At 38.2% G+C, this 20720-nt stretch overlaps 1 protein-coding gene across 2 annotated transcripts in view; it reads left to right on the plus strand.

Annotated features, from left to right (window-relative positions):
- The window catches only part of SLC10A7 (solute carrier family 10 member 7), a 142808-nt gene that overhangs the window by 39380 nt on the left and 82708 nt on the right, over positions 1 to 20720 (plus strand). For both annotated transcript variants that reach the window (XM_069012854.1, XM_069012855.1), the window contains one exon: positions 7115 to 7153. In XM_069012854.1, the coding sequence (XP_068868955.1) occupies positions 7115 to 7153 (39 nt within the window). The remainder of the gene's footprint in view (positions 1 to 7114; positions 7154 to 20720) is intronic.

The following is a 20720-nucleotide window of genomic DNA, read 5'->3' on the forward strand; positions in this document are numbered from 1 at the left end:
TACATTTCTGTTTCTGAATATGGCCTAGATAGGCTTTTTTTTTTTTTTTCTGTCTTTTTTGTGAGCATCACACAAGTTTTGTTTGCTACAGAGCCACAGGAGCATCTGGAGTGGGTAGATGTGTGCCATTTAGGATAAAGCAAAGAAATTATGAACAAAGTGACAGCATTGTACAGCTGATGGCGTGGGCTAGTCAGGCACTGTGCACTGTTCCATGAAGCACCTTATCTCTTCTCTGCCTGAGGAGACCAAATCTTGGTTCTTTCAATGTGAAAATGGACATTCCAACTCCTGACAGAGGTTCTTTCCTCCTGGCTTCTTTTGTGTGATCTTTCTGATACTGATGATAAAAGTCTTTATTTTAATTCAGCTCAGTTATACAAGTAATCTCAAATAAAATGAGCCAGCCATACAGTAGTGCTACTTTCCAACCTTTGCTAAACATGGATTTCCTGTTATTAATCTATATATTAGTATTGGTGGAAATTTGTAGAGTGACACATAAATGTTCCTGAGACCTACATGATTAATATTTGCCATTTGAATTGTTTACAAATGTTTACATTCTGGTTTTACTCCCTGGAAAAAAGAAAACAAAAAACACTTCAATGAATATACTCTCCTGGTTTTTAGTTTCTCTCTTCTCCTGCTTCTGAGTGAGAAATCCGTGCTGACACTCCAGAACTCTCTTGAGTCATCCCAGTTGCTCTCAGTAGAGACAAGTTAGCATTTCTAACAAGAGGAAAGCGAGCAGGATAGTTTTCTTTATCTGCCTCGGTAGTGCCGAAATTATTGGTGAAACAAAGAAATCCTTCAATGGGAAGCACCACCTAAACTAAATAGGTGTGTCCAAAAGGCTTTCCTTTTAACAGATGTTTTTGTATTTGTAAATATTATTTACCAAAAGGTGGTGATGGCTATGAGAAACTACAAAAATTGGGGAATGAAAGACTGATTTTCAACAGAAACAACTTTGCTAGTAAGAGGCAATAACTCTTCTGCCAGCAGAGGCCTCAGCTTGTTTCTGTGCCCTGCTTGTGGCAGAATGATGTCCCTGCCTGAAGCAGCACCAACTTCTACTCAAGTGGTGGCAACCTCTGGCAGCCTGGAACAGAGGGCTCAGCACGGTGTTTTAGGGAGCATCATTCTCTGGCTGATTTTCCCCTGCTGAAATGCAAACAAACAACAGATTAGTTATTTTGTTTTCATTTTCTGGTGCCTTTTCAGTGTAGTTTCCATAGAACTGATGGTTGTTGAACACAGTTGAAACAAAGCAATGTTTTCATATTGTCAGCACAGCTCTAGAGGCAGGCTGGGGATTAGGTGATATCTTTGCTATCTTTTTCCCAGTCAACAAATTGTGTTGGACCACAGAGGACATGGCAGTGGATAAATACATAATCCCTTCCATACAGTGGTGGGGTATTTTTGTTGGTGTACTGGAGGTTTCTTGGTTGGTGGGTGTAGTTTGTGTGTGTGTGTGTGTGTATTTGTGTGCCTCTGTATTTTTTTTTTCCTACAAGAGTGTAAGGTTACATTTCTACTCAACTAATATAATTAAAGTAATTTGGTATTTTTATAAGAGACGTTTTGAACACGAGCTCACTTTTTTTATAAGATTTCTTAGGACTCAAAATTTAGTTGGCATCTAAGTCTGGGGGTTGTGGCTGTTTTGTTTTGTGGGGCTTTTGTGTTTTTTCATTTTTTGTGTGTTTGGTTGGTTGTTGATTTTGTGTGGTTTTTGTTTTGTTGTAAATGTAATGCAACTGTTGTGGTGGCCTGTCACATATACAGCACATGGGCCAGATTCATGCATACTCCAGCTTCTGTTGAATTCTGTATGGAGTGTACATACATCAGAGTCAAATCTAGACCCTATTTGTTTCCCAGAGATGGTGCTGCAGTGTTAAAAAGGCACATGCTTTGCCTTGGAGGGGGCAACTGGGCAGCTGGAGATTTTGTTGAGCAGTTAACACTGCCTCTTTCATTTTTGCCATGCTGTAGCAGGATTTTTATATGCATTTTAACAGTTATTTAAGACTCCCCATATGCTTAGAAAGGAATCTGAATATATGTGCCTTTTTTAAACCTGCATCATAACTAGGTTATTCCATCAATACAGTGGAATGACTGGGAGCTGCAGTTGGAACAATATGTAAAAATACAGCTTGTAAAAGATTTCCTTTATTAACTGTCATCATCCACAGAATATATGTTCAAATAAACGTTGTGTAATAACTAAATTTGAGATTAATAGGCCCCTTAAGAAACAGCGAAGTCATTCAGGATAGTCAGTGAAAAATAGCCTGTAAGACTGTAACATGCACATATTGTCCTGCTTACATGCTCTCTCTGGTGTCATTCCCATTTATCAATGTCGGCAGGCTCTGTTCTCATTAAAACACTCTTGCACAAAAGCAACTTAATTTTCTTAAGAGAAGAGGACACCTGATTCAATTTAGTGCTGGAAACCAGGAACTTGAGTATATATATATATTTTTTTTTCCTGTCTGAACTCAGATGAATAGTTATGAACAGCAACACAGATTAAACCTTATTAGGTATATTTATATTCTGTTTGCAGTAACGGTGCTGTGGCAAATAGCTTTCTACAGAGATGTAACATCTTGTTATTAGAACCAGCAGTTAAGACATGAGCTGGGGTAGCACTCACATGAGATTTTATTTTTAAATAGGAGATTGAAGGAGTTGTTTAAAGGGACTCTGCCAACTCATTCAAGTTACTTCTGACGTGCTGCCTTATTCCACCTTCTCGAACTACACTGATGTCTTTGGGTAGATAAAATTTCCTTTTCTGTCCTATTTGGTCAAACCATTGCCATCACTTTCTTCAGTCTCTCTCTCTCTCTCTTTTTTTTTTTTTTTCCTTTCTTCTCCTGTCAAATAGGAGGCATAATTGTATTAAGTTTTGCAATAACAATATGGATGCTGTAAAATGTTACACTACCATATCGTGTTCTCTGTCGTCTGCTGCATAATCCTGCACTAGACCTGTGAGAGTCCTTGTCTCTCCCCAGATCTTTTCTACTTTTCTGGGCTTTTCTTTCTTCCTTATTGTGCCTTGTGTGTTAAACAGGATAATTAGTCTTATTCCTGATGCTTGAGCTATATATCCCACTAGTGTGTGGTACATCCCACTAGAGCTAAGGTTTTAACCGCAGGGAATTGCAGACGGACACGGAACGGCTCTATATGATGCCCAGGCTGCTTCCTTCCAGGATGTTCTGACTATTTGATTTCATTACTCTGCATCTGTGGCCTTGACCCTGGAATGTCCTTTTCTCAGAGCAGGGATGACTTGGGGCCAGACAGGCCCTGGTGTCCATGGCATGTGCTTTCCCTGCTGTGGGGTGCCTGGGGGTAAGCGTAGGCTTAAGTACATCTAGGAAGGTTGTCTCCCTAAAGGCTGCCAAATGAGACTTGAGAATCAAATGTGTTAGTATTGAAGCAGTATACACACACTGGTGAGAAAATCTCTTACTTTTTTTTATGATGCACATACGAAGCTGTGAGGCACTGCTGTTTGCCTGTACTCTGAAGTCCCAGTTTAGCTGTGTGTAACAATTTCTTTGAAATTGTGCTGATAATGATAAAATGCTGGTGTTTGACCTAGGTGTTCCAAATGTGGCTGGGGTATTTTTTCCTGTTACTTAACATAGTTTGGCTACATTATTATCAAAACAATATCTAGTCTAATAAATTCCAAGGTAGTTTAGTTTGGTACCAAAAAAAAGCAAAGGAAAATGTTCAGAAAGTCTTCTGTGAATTCTAAACGCACTTGTTTGATCTGCTGCCCAGTCACATGTGCTTTTGAATGCTGTGGGTACTTGCCACAAGTAGAAGTACTTGCCCATTTTGGTTCACACCTGGAGGGAAATGCTCAGCCTCTTGGTTGTAGCTTAGCTTTGCCTTTTTCTTCTAGGCTTTGTCTTTTACTAGCCTTTGTTGCCAGGAGGACTGTCTTGGATCTTGTTGCTGCCACTGTAGAAATCTTAGCAGTGTTTTCCATACATCTATTCCAGGATAAAAGGTGAGAGATGGAGGGCTGAAGCTTTGTGCTAGGCTGGGGTATGAGAAGAGGAAGGTTTCTGCCAAGTGCTGCCAGATAGGTGTCCTTCAGAGGTGGCCCAATCACTTCTCATTTGGAATTCTCCCTGGAAATGTAGACCACAAGAGCATTCCCTCAAGCCCAGTGCCATACAGAGCTGACTGAAATGGTACCTGCCTAATAATAAGTGAATTGGTTGTTTAGTAGAGCTAATATGTACAGTTGTTAACTCAAGTGGTGCTGTCCGTGCTCTTCTGTACTTGCCCTGTTAAGAGTCGTGGCAGTGACTTTCAGTCATGTCTCTGAGCTGATACAAACTTGGAACATTTGTCTAGTTGTTAGTACCTTTGAATGTTGTCTGACCTTACATATCAATACATGGCTATGCACTTACCTTTTGAAAGGACTTTACTAGGGATTTCATAGAGAGCTCTCCCCTCATGCTAACCATAAATGCAATGAATGGTTTGCAAACACATGCAAATCTGAACTTGGAGTATGATAAAGACATCTAAATGTTTTCATGTTTTATTATTTCATTTAAGCTGACCATGGATAGTCTGATATCTGTTGCAGCACAAAAAGAGCAAACACTAAAAAAAGTGATGCAATAATAGTGACTAATAAATGTTTCAAATAGAAAATGAAGAGCCTGGCTGTATCATGTGTCAGCACTAATGTTTATTTGTATCATCCTTCTAAGGATTTCAGAGTGCTTTTTAAGGAATGAATTAATTTTGACAATGCCCTGTGAGGTATGTATCCCTTTGATAGAAGGGAGTTGGAAGCATGAAGTGTTTAAATTCTACAGGGTTATGCTACTAGGTATGTTTAATTACAAATTGGAGCAGTTGATTCAGTTTACTACCAGTTTGTTTAAAATGAACCAGAATCGCAAATATAAGCCTCAGATTTGTAAGTATGAGAAGAAATTACTTGTAAGTTTATTTTGCAGGGGAAATGTTTACCAAGAAAACTGCAGGTAGAGTAATTGACATATATAAGTCCTCCCTCACTGAGGCAAATAATCTGGATGATTGTACTTTAATTTGCAATCTTCCTGATTTTTTTTTTCCCCTCTTCTTTTGCCTGTAATGAGTGTTTAATCATCTGCTATGGATAATTTCTGACACTCCAGAGAAAGGGATTTAAAAACTGTAAACTAGTGTACCCATGAACTGGTTGTGAAATATGACTTTTGCACATGTCTGGCTAAATAATTGAAGAATAAATATTGTCCAAGATTGTTGTCTTAGTCCCTTTTATATACTTGAGAATATTTTAAAAATCCAGAAATCTTCCAGATGGATTAGGAATGAATAAAAGAAGTTTGTTAATGGCCAAAATATCACCATCTAGTATCTCTCCTTAACACCTTTCCAGGTACAGAATTTCTCCTGGAAGTGGAATTGCAGCCTCTTTTAAGTTAAATAATGCCATATCTCTAGATGATCCCCAAATCAGGATGGGTAGCCATGCTCTAGGTTTCTCTGGATATGTGTAATGTGTCTTTGCCTTGCTACATGAAAGTATCAGTTGCACAGCTTCAAATACAAGCAAAGAATCCTGATTTAATTCACACTTGTTGAAGAATTGTTGATACTACTCACGCTTCCTTTCAGCTATGATCTCTGGCAAGAGAAGCTGTTTGGACTTGTGCCTCTTTTTTTTTTTTATGTTCAAAAAAGAAATGCTGATGAGAAAGAGGTGTTAAAATATGTTACTGTAGTTTACAACTGTCAACTATAATGTTTTATTTAGCTGTATCTATTCAGATGCTCCCTCCACAACATGGAGTGCCATATGCCATTGTCCCTGTTAGTAAGCAAGTCAGCAAAGGTTTCCCAGTCTGCATTTGTTTCTGTATTTGGGCCACTGAGGAGCTGTGGTCCAGTGCCATCTTTTATTGATAGGGCCAGCAGAGGAGGAATCTAATGAAATTATCAAAGCTTTGAATTAATTATGAACTTGAATAAGAAAGCTAAGCTCTCTAGAGCCAAGGATCTCATTACCCATTCATTTTCATTGCATCCTCTTATGGAGCAGAAGGCAGGTTCAGCTACTGCTCCTACCCTGATTTTGGACTTTATTCAAACTTGCTCAACTCACTAGCAGTCTCTTGTTATTAATCTGTGGCTGGAAGTGACCAGGGTGTTTAATTTGACTCTAAATCGGCACATAAATGGTAGATTTCCCTCCTCCCTTTCCTCTTACCTTTGCTATGTGGCTTTTCATCAGACTGGCTGCCATACAAGAGTTTCTGTTCTTTCTTGGTAATTGGGGAAAGCTATGCAAGACTCAAGTTTTAACTTCCTGGAATTTAATGTGTTCATATTAAGAAATAATACTGCTACCTTATATTTCCTGGATATTTAGGTAAGCACAAACACTTCTAAAGTCATTATCAAAATTGTTTATTTTCTTATTTTAAAAGACTATGGAGTGAAAAGTAATGACATTTTGGCCTCAGAAGAATGGGGGTCATTGTGGGGTTTTTTTGCTTGGGTTTTTTGTTATTCCTATTTTAAATTTGTTGGTCAAACTACAGGAAATACTCTCTGTCAATACTTTATTAAGATGAGCTATTAAAGTAGTTTATTTACCAGATCGATATTTCATTAAAATTGTTAAAAGTGTATGAAAATGCAGCATTTTAGTTACATCGGATTATGTTTATTTTAATTAATAGGTCAGTATATAAAAATGTTCCTGGCAAATTAGAACACAAGCAGTGAGACCAAGCTTCTGTGTAATATTCTTGGTTCTTGTGGATATTCCTCTTCAGTCTATCGGCAAGGGTTTTCTTCTCCTCCTGCTTTTGTCCATTTCAGCACGTTATTTATGAATGCATAAACCAGAATCCATCAGTCTTCATAAGTTACAGGCAACTGGCAATTTTTTAAGCAGTGGCTAACTGCCTAATGGTCTCTGTGTATGTGTGTCTTTGGAGAATCTAATAGCTTGTTGGGTGGGGGAAGAACATTTTATTCTTGCATTGGAGCTATTTTACCATTGGTGATATTTATCCTTTTTTTTTCTCTCTAGGCAGCTGCTATATTTAATTCTGCTTTTGGAAGTTTTTTGGTAAGTAACACAGTATTCATAGCAAGTGCTTTAATAGTCTCATTTTTAACAGTATCACTGGTGTGTTTGTGTTTTTTCACATTATTGTTGGTGGAATTTTGCCATTCAGATGGAAAAATGTGAATCATCTTTCAGTTTATGTCACTATTCCCTTAAATACAGATACTGCAATTTCTTTTCTTTTTGTTAAACTCCTGAGAAAGGTAGTGAATAAAGGTAGTGAACAAATTGTCTCTGCTCGTGGTAAATTAATAATGTGTAAACACATCTTAATTTTCTCCTTAATGGGTTAACAGAATCTATTATTATGCAGATATTTCAGACATGGGCATCAATATATTGATTCTTCTAATAAGGCCCATCAAATACTCATTATTTTCTATCAAGAGGCCATGGATTTTGAAAAGAAAACATGACCCAGCTGATCAGAGAGTAGATGCTAATTTACTCAGTGACTTGTCATTTGTTTGGCATATTTTACTGTCAGTGGAGCCACTCGATGTCTCTGAGGAACACACTAAAATAGCTAGATATGGGAAAGCAATCAATCCAGCTGGAAATATAACTGTTTCTTTAAAAAGCAAAAGCAGTATTTGTGGTCCTGATGGTCTAAAAACATTTGGAAAGGACACTGTAAAGAACACTAAATATATTTATGAAGAAAGGAAGGATAGATTTCTTTGACTGATGTGTTGTTTAGAGAAATACTAATGAATATTAAGTAAAAAATTATTTTGTATGTTGGCAAACTACTGTGACTGATTGTTTTATTTATTTAGGCAGCTAATAATTGAATTTGTTCTTACTAAAATTTATGCATGTTTGGAAGTATGTGTTTGTGATTCCAATCTTCTGTCCCCAGAAGGACTGTGATGTGTAAAATGAATGAATGACAAAAGAATTCAAATTAGGAAATTGAAATCAAAACTGCGAGTACAAAATAACTCACTTTTTATTCATGGTTTGGTTTCTTGTTGTTTTTTGGTTTTGGGGGTTTTTTTTGTATGAAAAGCTGGTGTTTAGGAGTGTTAAGTACATAAAGCTGTACTACCAAGAGATAAAGTCACATGGCATTTTGAATTTGTGTTGTGCTGCTGCTTTTTTGAGGGACTAGGTTAAAGTTAGGAGGGTGGATGTAAGTTTTTTGGGGTATAGATGACCACTCGTATTTAAAATATCAGTTCCCAAGTACTTGTCCTTTTTGTCACCTGTCATGTCCTCCTTCCATGGGCCTGCCTCAAGCTGTGGAAGTGCTGGTCTAAAGTCTCTGTGTGCGTGATATTTTCTCCTGTTGTTTGGCACAAGCTCCTGGTTTCTCTGCTGTCTCCAGCTTTCAGTTCAAGAGGTTTCTGAGAATACCCAAAGGCTCAGTTCAGCTGACATTCGGAGATGTCTTCTGGCTTCAAATAAGAGTTTAGGCTTCACTGCATCTGACTACAATGCTGGCTCTTAGTAAAGTGACAGAGACTTATTTTCAATTTCTAGTAGGTGTTTGCAGCTCTTGGACGAAATCTGAGCTGAAGAAGCTGAGTTATTTTTTGTCTTCATGTAATACGCCTAATTTTGGTTTTGGTTTTAGTTCATGATCATTGGAAAGTTCTGCTTACGTGTAATTACCTAATTTCACTTTTTGTTCCCTTCAGGTCTTTTTGGAAATGTTGGAGCAGGATTGCAGTAAACATTATTAAAAAAATTCCCTGGAAAGACTTTTCAGAAATATTGAAGATCAGCTAGAATGAAGCCATAGCTGATTTTTTCTAATTACTGATTTTTTTAGAATAACGCAGTAAAGACACTAGTTACTATTAAATTACAAATATATCCACACATTTAAACACTTGTTGTGGTGATTCTACTTCGAAAGCATGATTATGTAGAGAATATGTGTGTATGACAGAAAACAAATCACAATTGTTTACTGAGTGCTTTGCTCTTAGAAACTTTTCCAGTTATGAAGTTGATAGGATAAACCTTGTGACTGACATGTGATAGTAGGCCAGGGACAGTAGTAAATAGGCAGAGTTGTTTTCGAGTAGGTTGACAAGGGTGTAGGTCTACATGACCTTGAATTGAGTGTCTCAATTGACTCTCAATTGAGTGTCCAATTGAGAGGTGGAGCACTGGCATGTGTGTGGTCACTTACAAAGAAAGTTTGCTGTTGGAAAACTGGCAAAGCAATAAATACATGTGTATATTATGTGTATGTGTATATATATATATACATACTCGTTTGAAGCCAAAACTGTTCTATAAAATGTAAAAATAATTGGTCTGTTTCTGAGAAGATAATGGAAGGTCCTGGTGGTGGTTTTGGGAATCCATCAGTTTATATTGGTGCCTAACTTATGGATTTGGCTACGGGTGGAGAAACTATGTCCTGTATCTTCAATTCATGATGAACCTAAATCACTTCTGTATTTCTCTTAGGTGTCTAGTGATGAGCTGTATGTGGTCAGGCTTAGATGGAGTTATATACCTTTGTGACAAAACCTTTATAGTTACACGTGTCTTGGAGATAATTTGGAAGGCTCTGACCTCGACAAGGCTGAAATTTTTCATATGTTCCTTGTTTTACCACATATAGCATGTGAGCAGGTTGTGGCACTTGCTGTGTAGCTCTGACAAAGCCAGGAGAGTGTTTTCTCTTTTCAGACTATGCCCTGTGGGCCAGTGCCTGTGTGATTTAGAAGGGCTGAAAGATGTGCTGTGCTGTTTACTCTCCTTTCTGCCCCCACCCTTTTTTTTCTCCCCCTTAAGACTAGGAAATAATGCTTGAGAAGTTAAATGAAAGTACGTTGTGGAACAAAATGTCTGCAGGAAAATAGTCAGTATAGTATTAGAATGATACTGAGATGAGCTTATTCAGATAAAAGGGAACATCTTGTGATACACAAAGTGTAGAAATGCCAAAAATGTCTTGATGAGCAGAAATGCACTTAGATTAAGGACCTGGGAGTGTTTTCACTGGTAAAGAGATTTACAAAAACTATCAGCCAACCACGAAGTAATTCCTTTTCAACTCCACCAAAACCCATATTCCTATAAACATGCAGACAAAGCAATGCATGGAATGATACTGTACATATTTACATTATTTTATTGACTTAGTTAATAATGTCCCAGATCTAATTAAAACACAGTGTTTGAAAAAAATAATTGTTACAGAAAAGTGTTTTTATATAGCTAGGTTAGTAATAACTAACGATAGATGAATTCAATTTACATAAATTTCAGCCAAGAGAATATTTAGACTCATACCACAGAGGATTGCTCTGAGTTGGGTAGTTAATATCATTATCTCCTCCCCTCGTTTAAGCAGTTTGGTTTACAATAATTGTGGAACATAAGAAGTGATTTCAGTTTTTCCTCTTAATGGGGTTTTAATGTAATCTGATAGCATTTTACTGATACAGGGTGGTTGGTTATCACAAGGTTGCATGCATATGCCAAGATGCTGAGATAAAGCACAGTCTTAGATGCTTCCACTTGTAGCAGAGGATACTTTTGCACCTAAAGGCTAAAGAAATTGCCTAGGATGTTAAGTATAGGTCTGCTGACATTCTTAATGTTGTATGCATTGCCATGCTTCCTAAGCATTTCTGTTCTGCTTCTAAAAGAAGACAAATACTTGCAAATATCCAAATCACAGAGTAATAAGCAGGAGACTGCAAAGCATGTGCTGATGGTTGTTCCATGGTGTTTGCCTGAGCCGTTCAGCTCCTTTGGCTTTGTCCACCAGGGCATAACCTGTAACTGAGGCTGTTCCTGCACTGGAGACAGGCTTGGCTGAGAGCTGCACTCAGTTTGCAGTGACAGTGTAATGCCACATGCGTGGGAGACGGACTTCCAGAGCACCATGTCCTCACAAAATGCCTGCACTACTAAACCAAACCAGACTTGTCTAATCTTTCTATCTCTCATTAATCTCCTTTCTGCTTGAGACCATGGGCTGGGAAACCCATGAGAATATCCAGCCTGTGGTGTGAGTCAGTGTAGGCTGATTCTTCAGTGCCTTGGGGTTATGAACAGTTAGTGTGAAAGCAGCAGCCCTCAGCTTTACCTTAAACAAAGAACTGTAACCAAGATCTGAAGGTCTGTGGTGACAGGGAATCAAGAGGAAAAGAGAGGATTCAGGGGACTCTGCTCTGGTGACCATTGTGCTCCTGAGAAAACAGCAAAGCTTTGGTTAAGACTTCCTCCAACGCTGTCTTGGATTAGCTTTTCTTTCTCTGTTGCAACATAATAGATGAAATAAGGCACATTTCAGATGCCCATTGTTGCATTAATGTCCTTTGTCCAAAGTAAGTATGTATGGCTTTGTTCTCTTATCTGACCATCTCTCAGAGGGGACAGAGCTGGGTCATGTTGTGCAAAAAGCTCAAATAATTTTAGGAGCAGCCACGTTGCTCATCAAATCAAGGGTAGTGTTTTTATTTACATTGTCTTCCAAATTCAAGCTAAAACTAGCAGAGGATAACGTTAGCTTCTCACATATACACCCAGCTTAGTTGGTTAATGAAAATGTATGGAATTCTTATCTAGTCTGCTTTAGCAGCATAATGATTTACACAGCCTGACAGCACTAGTGCTGCAAGTAAATGCATTAGTCATAGTGTCCATTTTTCTTGCAAATTTGTGACACAGATTTAATTATGAGAATGACCAGCAACTTACAAATCTAATTTTGGTAGACTGAGCCAACTTTTTTATTTTAATAACAATGGATTTTTTAGCAATGATTTCATTACTATTTAAAGAAATCCAACCATATGGAAATAACCAATTGGCTGAATTTATTTGCTTTATTTTACCTTAATGGATGTTGAATGATTTAGGTTTATTTGGGGCTTTTTTTATTACCACTTTTAAAATCTTAGTTATTTCTAGGACAAATATCCTTATCTGACTTAAGTATTTCTAGTACAAACATTGTAAATATTTTTCTAAAATCAGGCAAATGTTTGTATACCCCTTTGTTCCCCCTTAATTGTGTCTTTGCAGTATGAAAAGGGACAGAGCAGTCATCTGGGGATTCCCTTTTTACTGTGCTAGCTGTTTACAAGGAAATCTTGCCAGGAAGTCTGTTCACAACAGGTGCTGAATTCTGGATTCAGTCTTGTTTAATTTCAAAGTGGAGCTGCTTTATGGTGAGCACCCGCACTCTTGGAGTGGTCTCCTCTTCCTCTGTGAGCAGTACAGTGGTGCTGCTGGTCTGTGCCCCGAATTTGGTCAGGGTAACTCTCCACGTCCTGAGCAAGTTCTCCCTCTTACTCAGCCACTTGGGAAGGCACTTCATTCTTGAAGGACTGTTTTTTGCATGAGTGGGAAGGGATAGCAGACCTCAGCAGCAGCAAGTGTTTGGGCCAGATATTATGAACCAAGCAGGAAGAGTTTATATTCCATGGAATTTAAATAATCTTGGGAGCCACTTAGGTTGCCTTACTGTAACTTATTTCATGGCTGGTGCTGGGATCTCTTGCTGTTATTTAACATCCTTATTTTGATTTCTGCTAGCTGGAGCTGAAATCTCAAAGTAAGCTTGGGCATCATTGTTTCCAAGTTTGCCAAGTGACTTTTCAAAGCATGTAGGCCTTCACTCTTACTGTGTAAAGTTCCAGGGTATAGCATGCTCAGTTTAATACCTAAATTTGAGTTAGTTTGTACTATTTTGGCACAAGCAAGGCAGAATAATAAAGCTCCCTGTGAAAAAGACCCCTTAGCATGGGCTTAAAAAAAGAGCCTTGACACACATGATTATTGTGAGGGATTGCTAGGCATGTTCGCCCATCCCAGTATTCCTTTGTTGATCTTCTCTTCCCCTCCCAAAGCCAAACTTTGGACAGAGTGGGCATCAGATCGAATGAGATGTAGAATTTTTTACAAAATAATAAAAAAACCCCCTGCCTGTCTATGACTACTGCTGAACTCCTTTAATCAACAACAACAAAAAAAAAGGAGTAAGTATAAAGGTGCAATACTCAAAAAGAAGTAAATGGGATCTTGCTCCCAAGAGATTGAGAGAAATCGGGTAGAGGGATAACTGGAAATCTGAGTATTGTAACACCCACTGTGTGGTGTCACTGATGACACAGTTGGTCTGAAAAAACAATTAAGTCAGTAGGGATTTGCAGATCCAGGCAGCACAGAGAGCCGGTTAACAAATAATAGCACTGCTGTTGGTTATCTTTGAAATGTTACAGAGAAGGAGGGTAGGTAACAGTAACCAAGAGGAGAGAAAGTGTGCAGTCAAGGTTTAAAAAAAAATGTCCTCTAGAAGGCCAATGATTAGTCCCTGTATTTTTTTTTACAGTGGCCAAGAGGAAAATGCCTTGAAATCTACATAATAACAAAAAATGAAACCATTAGCTGTCAAATGTGTAGAAATTATGAGGGCTGTAGCTGGTCTCAGGGCTTTCTTAGTTTTCCCATTAGCTTTTGTTACTGATCATTTAATTCATCTTGCATGGTCTTATGGGACTCAAGCAGTCAGTTCTGCCAAAAAAAGTTTGTTTAAAGATAGCAATAAGTAGGCCATTAAATACATCTCTTTGTATTATCTTTGCGGCCAAAAGATAATTAACTGCTACCTTTCTGAAGATAAATATATTTGGATATTCTGCTTTTTCCACTTCCTCATATGACAGCAAACAGGTAGGGGTTTTTTTCTTGCACCTTCTTTTTTTGGTCAGCAACCCCATCTAGGGCACTTGCTTGGCATGGTACTTGGTGATGGCTTTTGATACAGTAGGTTCAATCCTGCCCCCCTCTTTACTGTTTCCCTGGATTAGCAGGCTCTTAGGAAAAGAGAGAGCTGAGGATATATGTGCCACTGGCATTTCTTGAGTTAGTAAAACAAGCAGTAAAAGTGGATCTTGCTGGAGGAAATTCAGAGGCAGAACTCAGGAAAGGTAGCGTGAGAGTTGAAGCAGCTTTGTTCTTCCAGTGCAGTTGTCACTTAGGAATTGCAACGTAGAAGGGAGAGAAGTTTTGCAACCCAAGACTGGGAATTCAAAGTACCTTAAACTTTGTGATCTGGTGTTTTACTTCTGATCATATAGTGTGGGGAAACTGGAAATTAAAGTGCCTCTGTGACTGTGAAGTCATCTCTCTTGTTAATGGAGACTGAATACTGGGAATTTATAAAAAGCTTGATTCCATTTCAAGTGTAAGCTAATGAATTACTGAATCAAAAGTGTCTGTCTTTGGTAACTATCATTTGGAGAACATCTAGAGAAAGAAATATATTTGTTTAATATTATATAATCAGGTGGTTTGTTGGATTAATATGTAAAGCAAATCTGTGCTGATACGCAGTTTTAGCATAAAATCAGTTTGTCTAAGATTACTTATGTCATAATTAACAAGATTTGTCCTTGTCCTCTGTAGTGTAAAAACATAGCATTTTTGTCAAAAGAATATGTTTCTTTTGGGCTTTTTTCCCCTGGTTTTGCTTACTGTGGTTATTGGTCAGAACCTGAAATAAAACCAAACCAAAAACCACAAATAAAAACAAACAATTGTCCCAGGGTGTAATTGTGTGCATATCATAATGTTGAAAGGTCCTGGTTTTAGTTTGTGATGTTTTTTTGTCTTCTGTTTTAGAATAGTTTCCTGGTTTTTCACTCCAAAATAAAGAAAGTGAAATTAACAGAAAGAAATATCACCTGTTCTATTATAAAGTAAGATCAAGGTGCTTGACTTCTCGTTAAGTCACTGGACTTTGTATCATGGAACAGTGTCACTTCACTTAAAATTAGTTTTAAAAAAATGTTTGCATTGAAAAGCTGCTTTATTTGTTTCTGACAACTACTTGGAGAAACGTGTGCTTTTTAAAAAAAGATGAAAATGTACACCTACAAAACTTTGAACAGTTTATTTGTAAAGCAAGACGTTTAAAAATCTTGCAAAAATTTAGTTGTGTCTGTGAGGACCAAATGTTTGAATTTATTGGTTCTCTATGCTAGGTAGGTTGGTGTATCAAGGAAAAATTGAGAAGGCATTGTGAAAGAGAATTTGGTTTTCATTTTGCCCTCTCTGTAGTATCTTTTAATACTAGAAGAAGCATGCCTCTGCATTCCTCTAGGGCTGTGGTTGTACACAAACATGTAGTCATTTGGCCTGATTTAAGGGTAAATGTTCCCTGCAGACAGATTTGGAAATGCACAAAGTATGTAATTTTCTCCCTCACTTTTAAAAAATTCATCAAAAGGAAATGAAAATGTTTTTAGAATCTGCTGTTAATGTTCTCCCACAAAGTTTTAGTTTCTGATTGAAATGGAGCAATGTTCTTTCCTCTGTGCTGCAGCTTTTAGTCACCTGTATAGGAAAAGTGTGTGTGGGGTGAGAGAGAGTGGAGAGAAATCCTCCCTTCCTTGGGACCAGGGGTATTTAAGCCCTGTCTTGTGCCTGATTAGCACTTTGAACTAGTGCTGCTGCAAGGAGGTGTTTCACCCAGCATCTGTGTATGTGTGCTGTAAAACACAAGCTGCTGTGCTGAGCAGTCACCTACACTAAGCCATCAGGGAGCATGGAGCTCTTTTTCCTTCTCTGTCCATCTGTGGATTCAGTAGCTAGCCAGAGTTGAGTTCTAGCATGTAATATAAACAGCAATACCAGTGCTGCATTCTATACAAGTTCTATACAAGCCTTCTTTCACCTTTACTTGCCTCTTTGTGGGAGGAAAAATATTCTAAACACATTAATTTATTAAGCTGTGTGAGTTTTGGCCCAGAACAGGTTAAATCTGTGCCTGGATTTTTTTCCTGTGGTTCTTCTCTATCTAACTGAACAGTGCCTGTTCAAAACTCAGCAGTCCACCGTCTCTAGGGGTGAAAACAAGAGGGATGTCATTATTACTATAAGTTGAGGGGCTGGAAATCATTCCCGTTGCTGTCAGGGTGACAAATACTGTCTTAGTGGAGGTGCCAGAGGTTAGGTCAAAAGCTCTCGCAAAGTCTTTAGCTCAACTAGCAAGTAAGGCATGGTTATAAAACTGGAGCTTCCTTTGGAAATCTGTTTGTTATTTATTGTTGGCCTTTTAAAAGTCAGTTTTGGGAAACTATCATGACCCTTCAATATGAGACAGGAGTAGTTCATGAATTCTTTTTTTTTTTTTAATAGCTGTACTTGGGTTGTTGCGGAAAGGCCCCCTTCATTATTATTTTGCCTTATCTTCTTTCCAGGTATCAAAACAGCTCTCAGCTTTTATCCTTAACAGCACACACTGGAAAAGACCAGTGATTATGAAGGAGGGAGGGAACTGTTTTAGCTGATGATCTGTCATTACTTGGCTTCTTTTAACACTGTTCTGTCTGCTCAGGCTTAGAGTTTTCATTTTAACGTCATGTAAAAACAAGAAATAAGCAACTATGTCCCACAATAAAAGCACTCCAAAACACCACCCCAGCAAAATCCAAACCATCTTGGAGGTAATTCCTTGAGACTCAGACTTGCTTATACAGTTTATCACTTTTCTGGCATGAAATATGAGCAAATGCACTTCCCAGCATCTTACTTCTTCCACCTTCATTCTGATTCTCTACCCATCTACTCCTGATTACTTTCATATCATGATAAGTAAATTGTTTAGTTGTTGTTTCTACTTCTTCCTAAAAAAGCTTGTATGACAAAATTAATTTTCTAAATTATTTTCTGATGGTACCTCCTTGGTCACTTCAGCATAACTTGTTGCAGGGAAGGTTATGTCATGTCTTTTCCCTGAGAGCTGGTGGAAGATCAGACTGGACAATCATCTCACTTTATCTATGATAAACCCAGTGTGCTGTACAAGGGGGTGGAATGTTTGAAAACTTGCCATTTTTTACTTCCCAATAAAAAGAATTATTTTCACTTGTATCTGAGTTAGGTGACCATGTCAAATAGATAATTTTGTATGTTGATATATGGAGAAGGGATTTTCATATTCTTTCAACCAGTGTACTGAAAGCTCAAGATGGGACACTTTCCTTGGATACCTTTATTCTTCTAGTGGTTAACTTGGCCGAGACTGTGCATGACTAGGAACAGCTTTTTTCCTGACATAAACCCACTAGATGAAAGCTGCACATGGTTTCACCCCCTCTTCATATTCTTTCCACATCACCTTGTACTGTGGTAGATGCAGTGCCAGCACTGGTGCCCACCTGAGTGGAAAAGTCATTCTGGTTTCTTCCTCCTGGTGCATTTGAGGCAAGCACTGGTACCCTGAAAATGCACACCTTGTCGGACCTCATTGCTTAATTGTGGTCTACTTTCTTAACCACATTTTTACTACTATATGGAAAGCAAATGTTAACTATTTGAAGTAGGACTATATTACATAGGATTAGATAACATGAATAATGGGAAAGCCAGGGTTTTTGAAAAACTCAAACCTTTTAATAAAATGGAATGTCACATATATGAGCATGTCTTTCAAGCAGTGATCAAAAAACATGTGAAAAGTTTCATATCCTTTTAAAAGTCAAATAATTATCCACCATCATAAAATTTTTTTGTTAGATGGACAGTACAAAGATGAAAGAAAATTTTATAGATAACATTGCACTTCACAGCCAACTGAAGCAGGTGTTAGAAATGCAGATTAAGTACACTGACTAAAGACTATATAAATTTGAAGTGAAAATGCCACTGGTCTACTTGCAGTGCCCTGCACATGTGAAGTTTCAGCTAGTTAATTATTGATTTTATTGTGTGAATAGTGCAGCAGTTTAGGGAGAAGGTCCTTGTGCATTTATGATTTATTTTTTCCCCTGTAATCTTTTTAATATTACGTGATGACCAGCTGACAGAATGTGCAGCGTTGTGTGAGTTTTGCTTGGAAAGAGAATATGTAATGCAGGTAGATAAATACACAGTGTAGGTTTATTTGCCTGTTAGGTGTTTTACAGGCACATGCAGTGCAAATACACAGTTGTGGGTAAATGCAATTTCTATAAAGGAAGGAGACTGAAAGTCAGTAGTGTTGCTGTACAAATCTGCAGACACTGGGAAGTCTGAATCTGGTCCTTCCACACAAAGTGACATAAGGTGTTAATTTGCAGGTCAGTCTTTTTTGGACTTCACAGGCTTTGTGTAGACATTATGCTTCATGATGTACAGGTGCCTTCTTGTGTGGGTGGTGTGAAGCATGGGAGGAAGGCATTGGGAGAGGAGTAGTGAGGGTGTTTTCTTCTAACAGCTCAGTAACCTGCTAATAAACTGTACTAGACTGTGAATTTAATTTTGTCATGACTTATCAGGTGCCTGGAGCTAGTAATCAATCTGTAAGAGGTCTAATTCTTGAACAAATTAAAATTGGAAGTGGATCGGAAGACAGAGTCTCTTAAAGTAAGGAGCAGTACTGAGGCCCTTGCTCAGCACGAGGGACAGTCAGTGTTGTTCTCACTCTGGACTGCTGTTAGAAGAGTGTGGTGGGATCCCCACAATAGCCCAGCATCTGGCTAGCAGGGGAGATAGCAACAGGGACATGGTGCTGTCCTCCATCACCTCAAATGACTGCGAAGGAAGGAGAGCTTTTGCAGGATTTCTTTCTTAAGTAGTTCCTGGATCTGCTGGTGCTGAAAGTATGCTGTTGTGTAAGAACTGCTCCTTTAATTTTGTTTTGGTTTGGATTTTTTTTGCATAGACAATACTGTTTTGTCCATCAGCTCATGGGGCATGGTATTTGTATTGGCAGCAGTTCTGCTCTGACTGGAGGAACTAGTCCATAGTCTGTACATATTCTGTATATTGTTGTGAAAGCTTGGTTTTAATAAGTGAAACAGATATTCAAGTGTCTGTCCAGTGCATCCTGGGAAATAGCATGCAGCTGGCAAACCAGTATTTAGAAATTTGAAAAGGCTACAAATGGTTCTAAGTGCTTTACATGCATCTAGTTTTTGGGTTTTTTTCCATAAGAAGAAATAAATCCCAGAGGTTGCACTGTTTTCCACAGACATAGCTTAGTTTCTTATTTCTGATAACTGGTGCTTAGAGACACATGCCTTTGTTGCTTCAGTGGTGATCATTTTACGTTATGATCTGCTACAGAATCGAGTTCTCTACAATGGGGTGCAAAATCATATGAAGTTGTATACAGTCCCTAGAAAGGCCACTTGGTGCATTTGTAACACAGATAATGCACTACAACGAAGCATTTGGCAAAACAAGAGTGTCAATTTTACTGTAGCCTTAACTTGTGTATAGCATTTTGGTCAGGGTTTTTGTGGTCTTTGACTTTGAGAAACAGCTTCTATCCGTCTTCCTTACTTTGCAGGCCAATTAATGCAGAGCAAAAGACTACAGATTCATTTTATAGACTCTGTAGTGTCCCCAACAAAGAACCGTTACATGAACTCATGTATAAAATATATTTATTACTATTGCTTTTCATATTTTTAGTAGGTAGTTAAAATACAAGCTAAGAGCATCACTGTAACACAAACAGCTTGCAAAATAATAAAATCTAGATGAAGCCTAATATTTATAGAGTACTGCCTTACTGCCTGGTTTAGTCACTCAGTTAATAAAAGTGTAAGTATGGGTTTGCTGCATGCTTTTTCTTTTTTCCTCTTCCCCCTTCCCTTCCTAATTACAGTGTGGGTTTCCCAGCAAAGCTGGCCCATCTGCCATTTTGTCTTGCAGTTTCAAAATCCAGTCAGTGTGTATTCAAGTCAGAGAACTAAAATAGAATTTCATCATTACTATCATCTCAGTTTGCTTACCCCGAAGCAGAGTTAGTGGAGGGCTGTTCCTCCCCTCATTCATAAAAGTCTGTTGAAATGGGATATGTCACTCCAAAGGCATTTGGAAAAATATATTATGGGAGTCCTACTACATCAAGCTGTGGCATAATTATTGCACCATAAATGCTTACAAAGCATTATGCGGGATCCTTTTTTATTTTTCAATCTGATTTCTCCTAACTCTTGGGATTAAAATTGTTATGCTAATTCAGACAACTGCACAGTCCAGTGCCAGCTGAACTTGTATTGAGAACATCCCAAGCCAGTGTTATCAAATAATACACAGAAAACGGTAGAGTCTGTAATATGTGGGAGGAGGTATAATTTGTTTTATTTGCTGTTGGTATTATTTTATAAGCTGTTAAAAACCCTCTACAGCCTCTTCCAAATAATTACTGTGCTTTCCTATAGGAGCAGTAAAGGGCCATGGCTGATAGAAAAAACCACTACGATTTTATCAATCTGTTTCATAAAGCTGTTCAAACACCCTGGAATAGTGAGATACACATTAGGACTTACAGGTGTATGTTTTTCTGCAGGGGTACTTGCTGTCCCTAGGCTGTCCAGTTAATGTTTTGGTAACATACTTGGGTCATGGATTTCTTAAAGCCCTGTCAGAGTAAGAATTTTCTTTCTCTTTGGAGAACTAGCAAGGGGGTGATCCATCAGACATCAGAGCTCGGTCAAGCACTGAAATGTCCAAGCAGATTAAAAAGAGGTTTGTGACAAAGCAGGATTTTGGGACAGGAGAGCCCTGGAGAGCAGGAGGGCTAAATTAAGATGACCCACTGGATAAGCAAGAGAGGATGGGCAGATCTCTGGGGAGGGCCTGGATTGTGCTG

Source organism: Aphelocoma coerulescens, chromosome 4 (genome assembly GCF_041296385.1).
Source record: "Aphelocoma coerulescens isolate FSJ_1873_10779 chromosome 4, UR_Acoe_1.0, whole genome shotgun sequence".
Classification (NCBI taxonomy): Eukaryota; Metazoa; Chordata; class Aves; order Passeriformes; family Corvidae; genus Aphelocoma; species Aphelocoma coerulescens.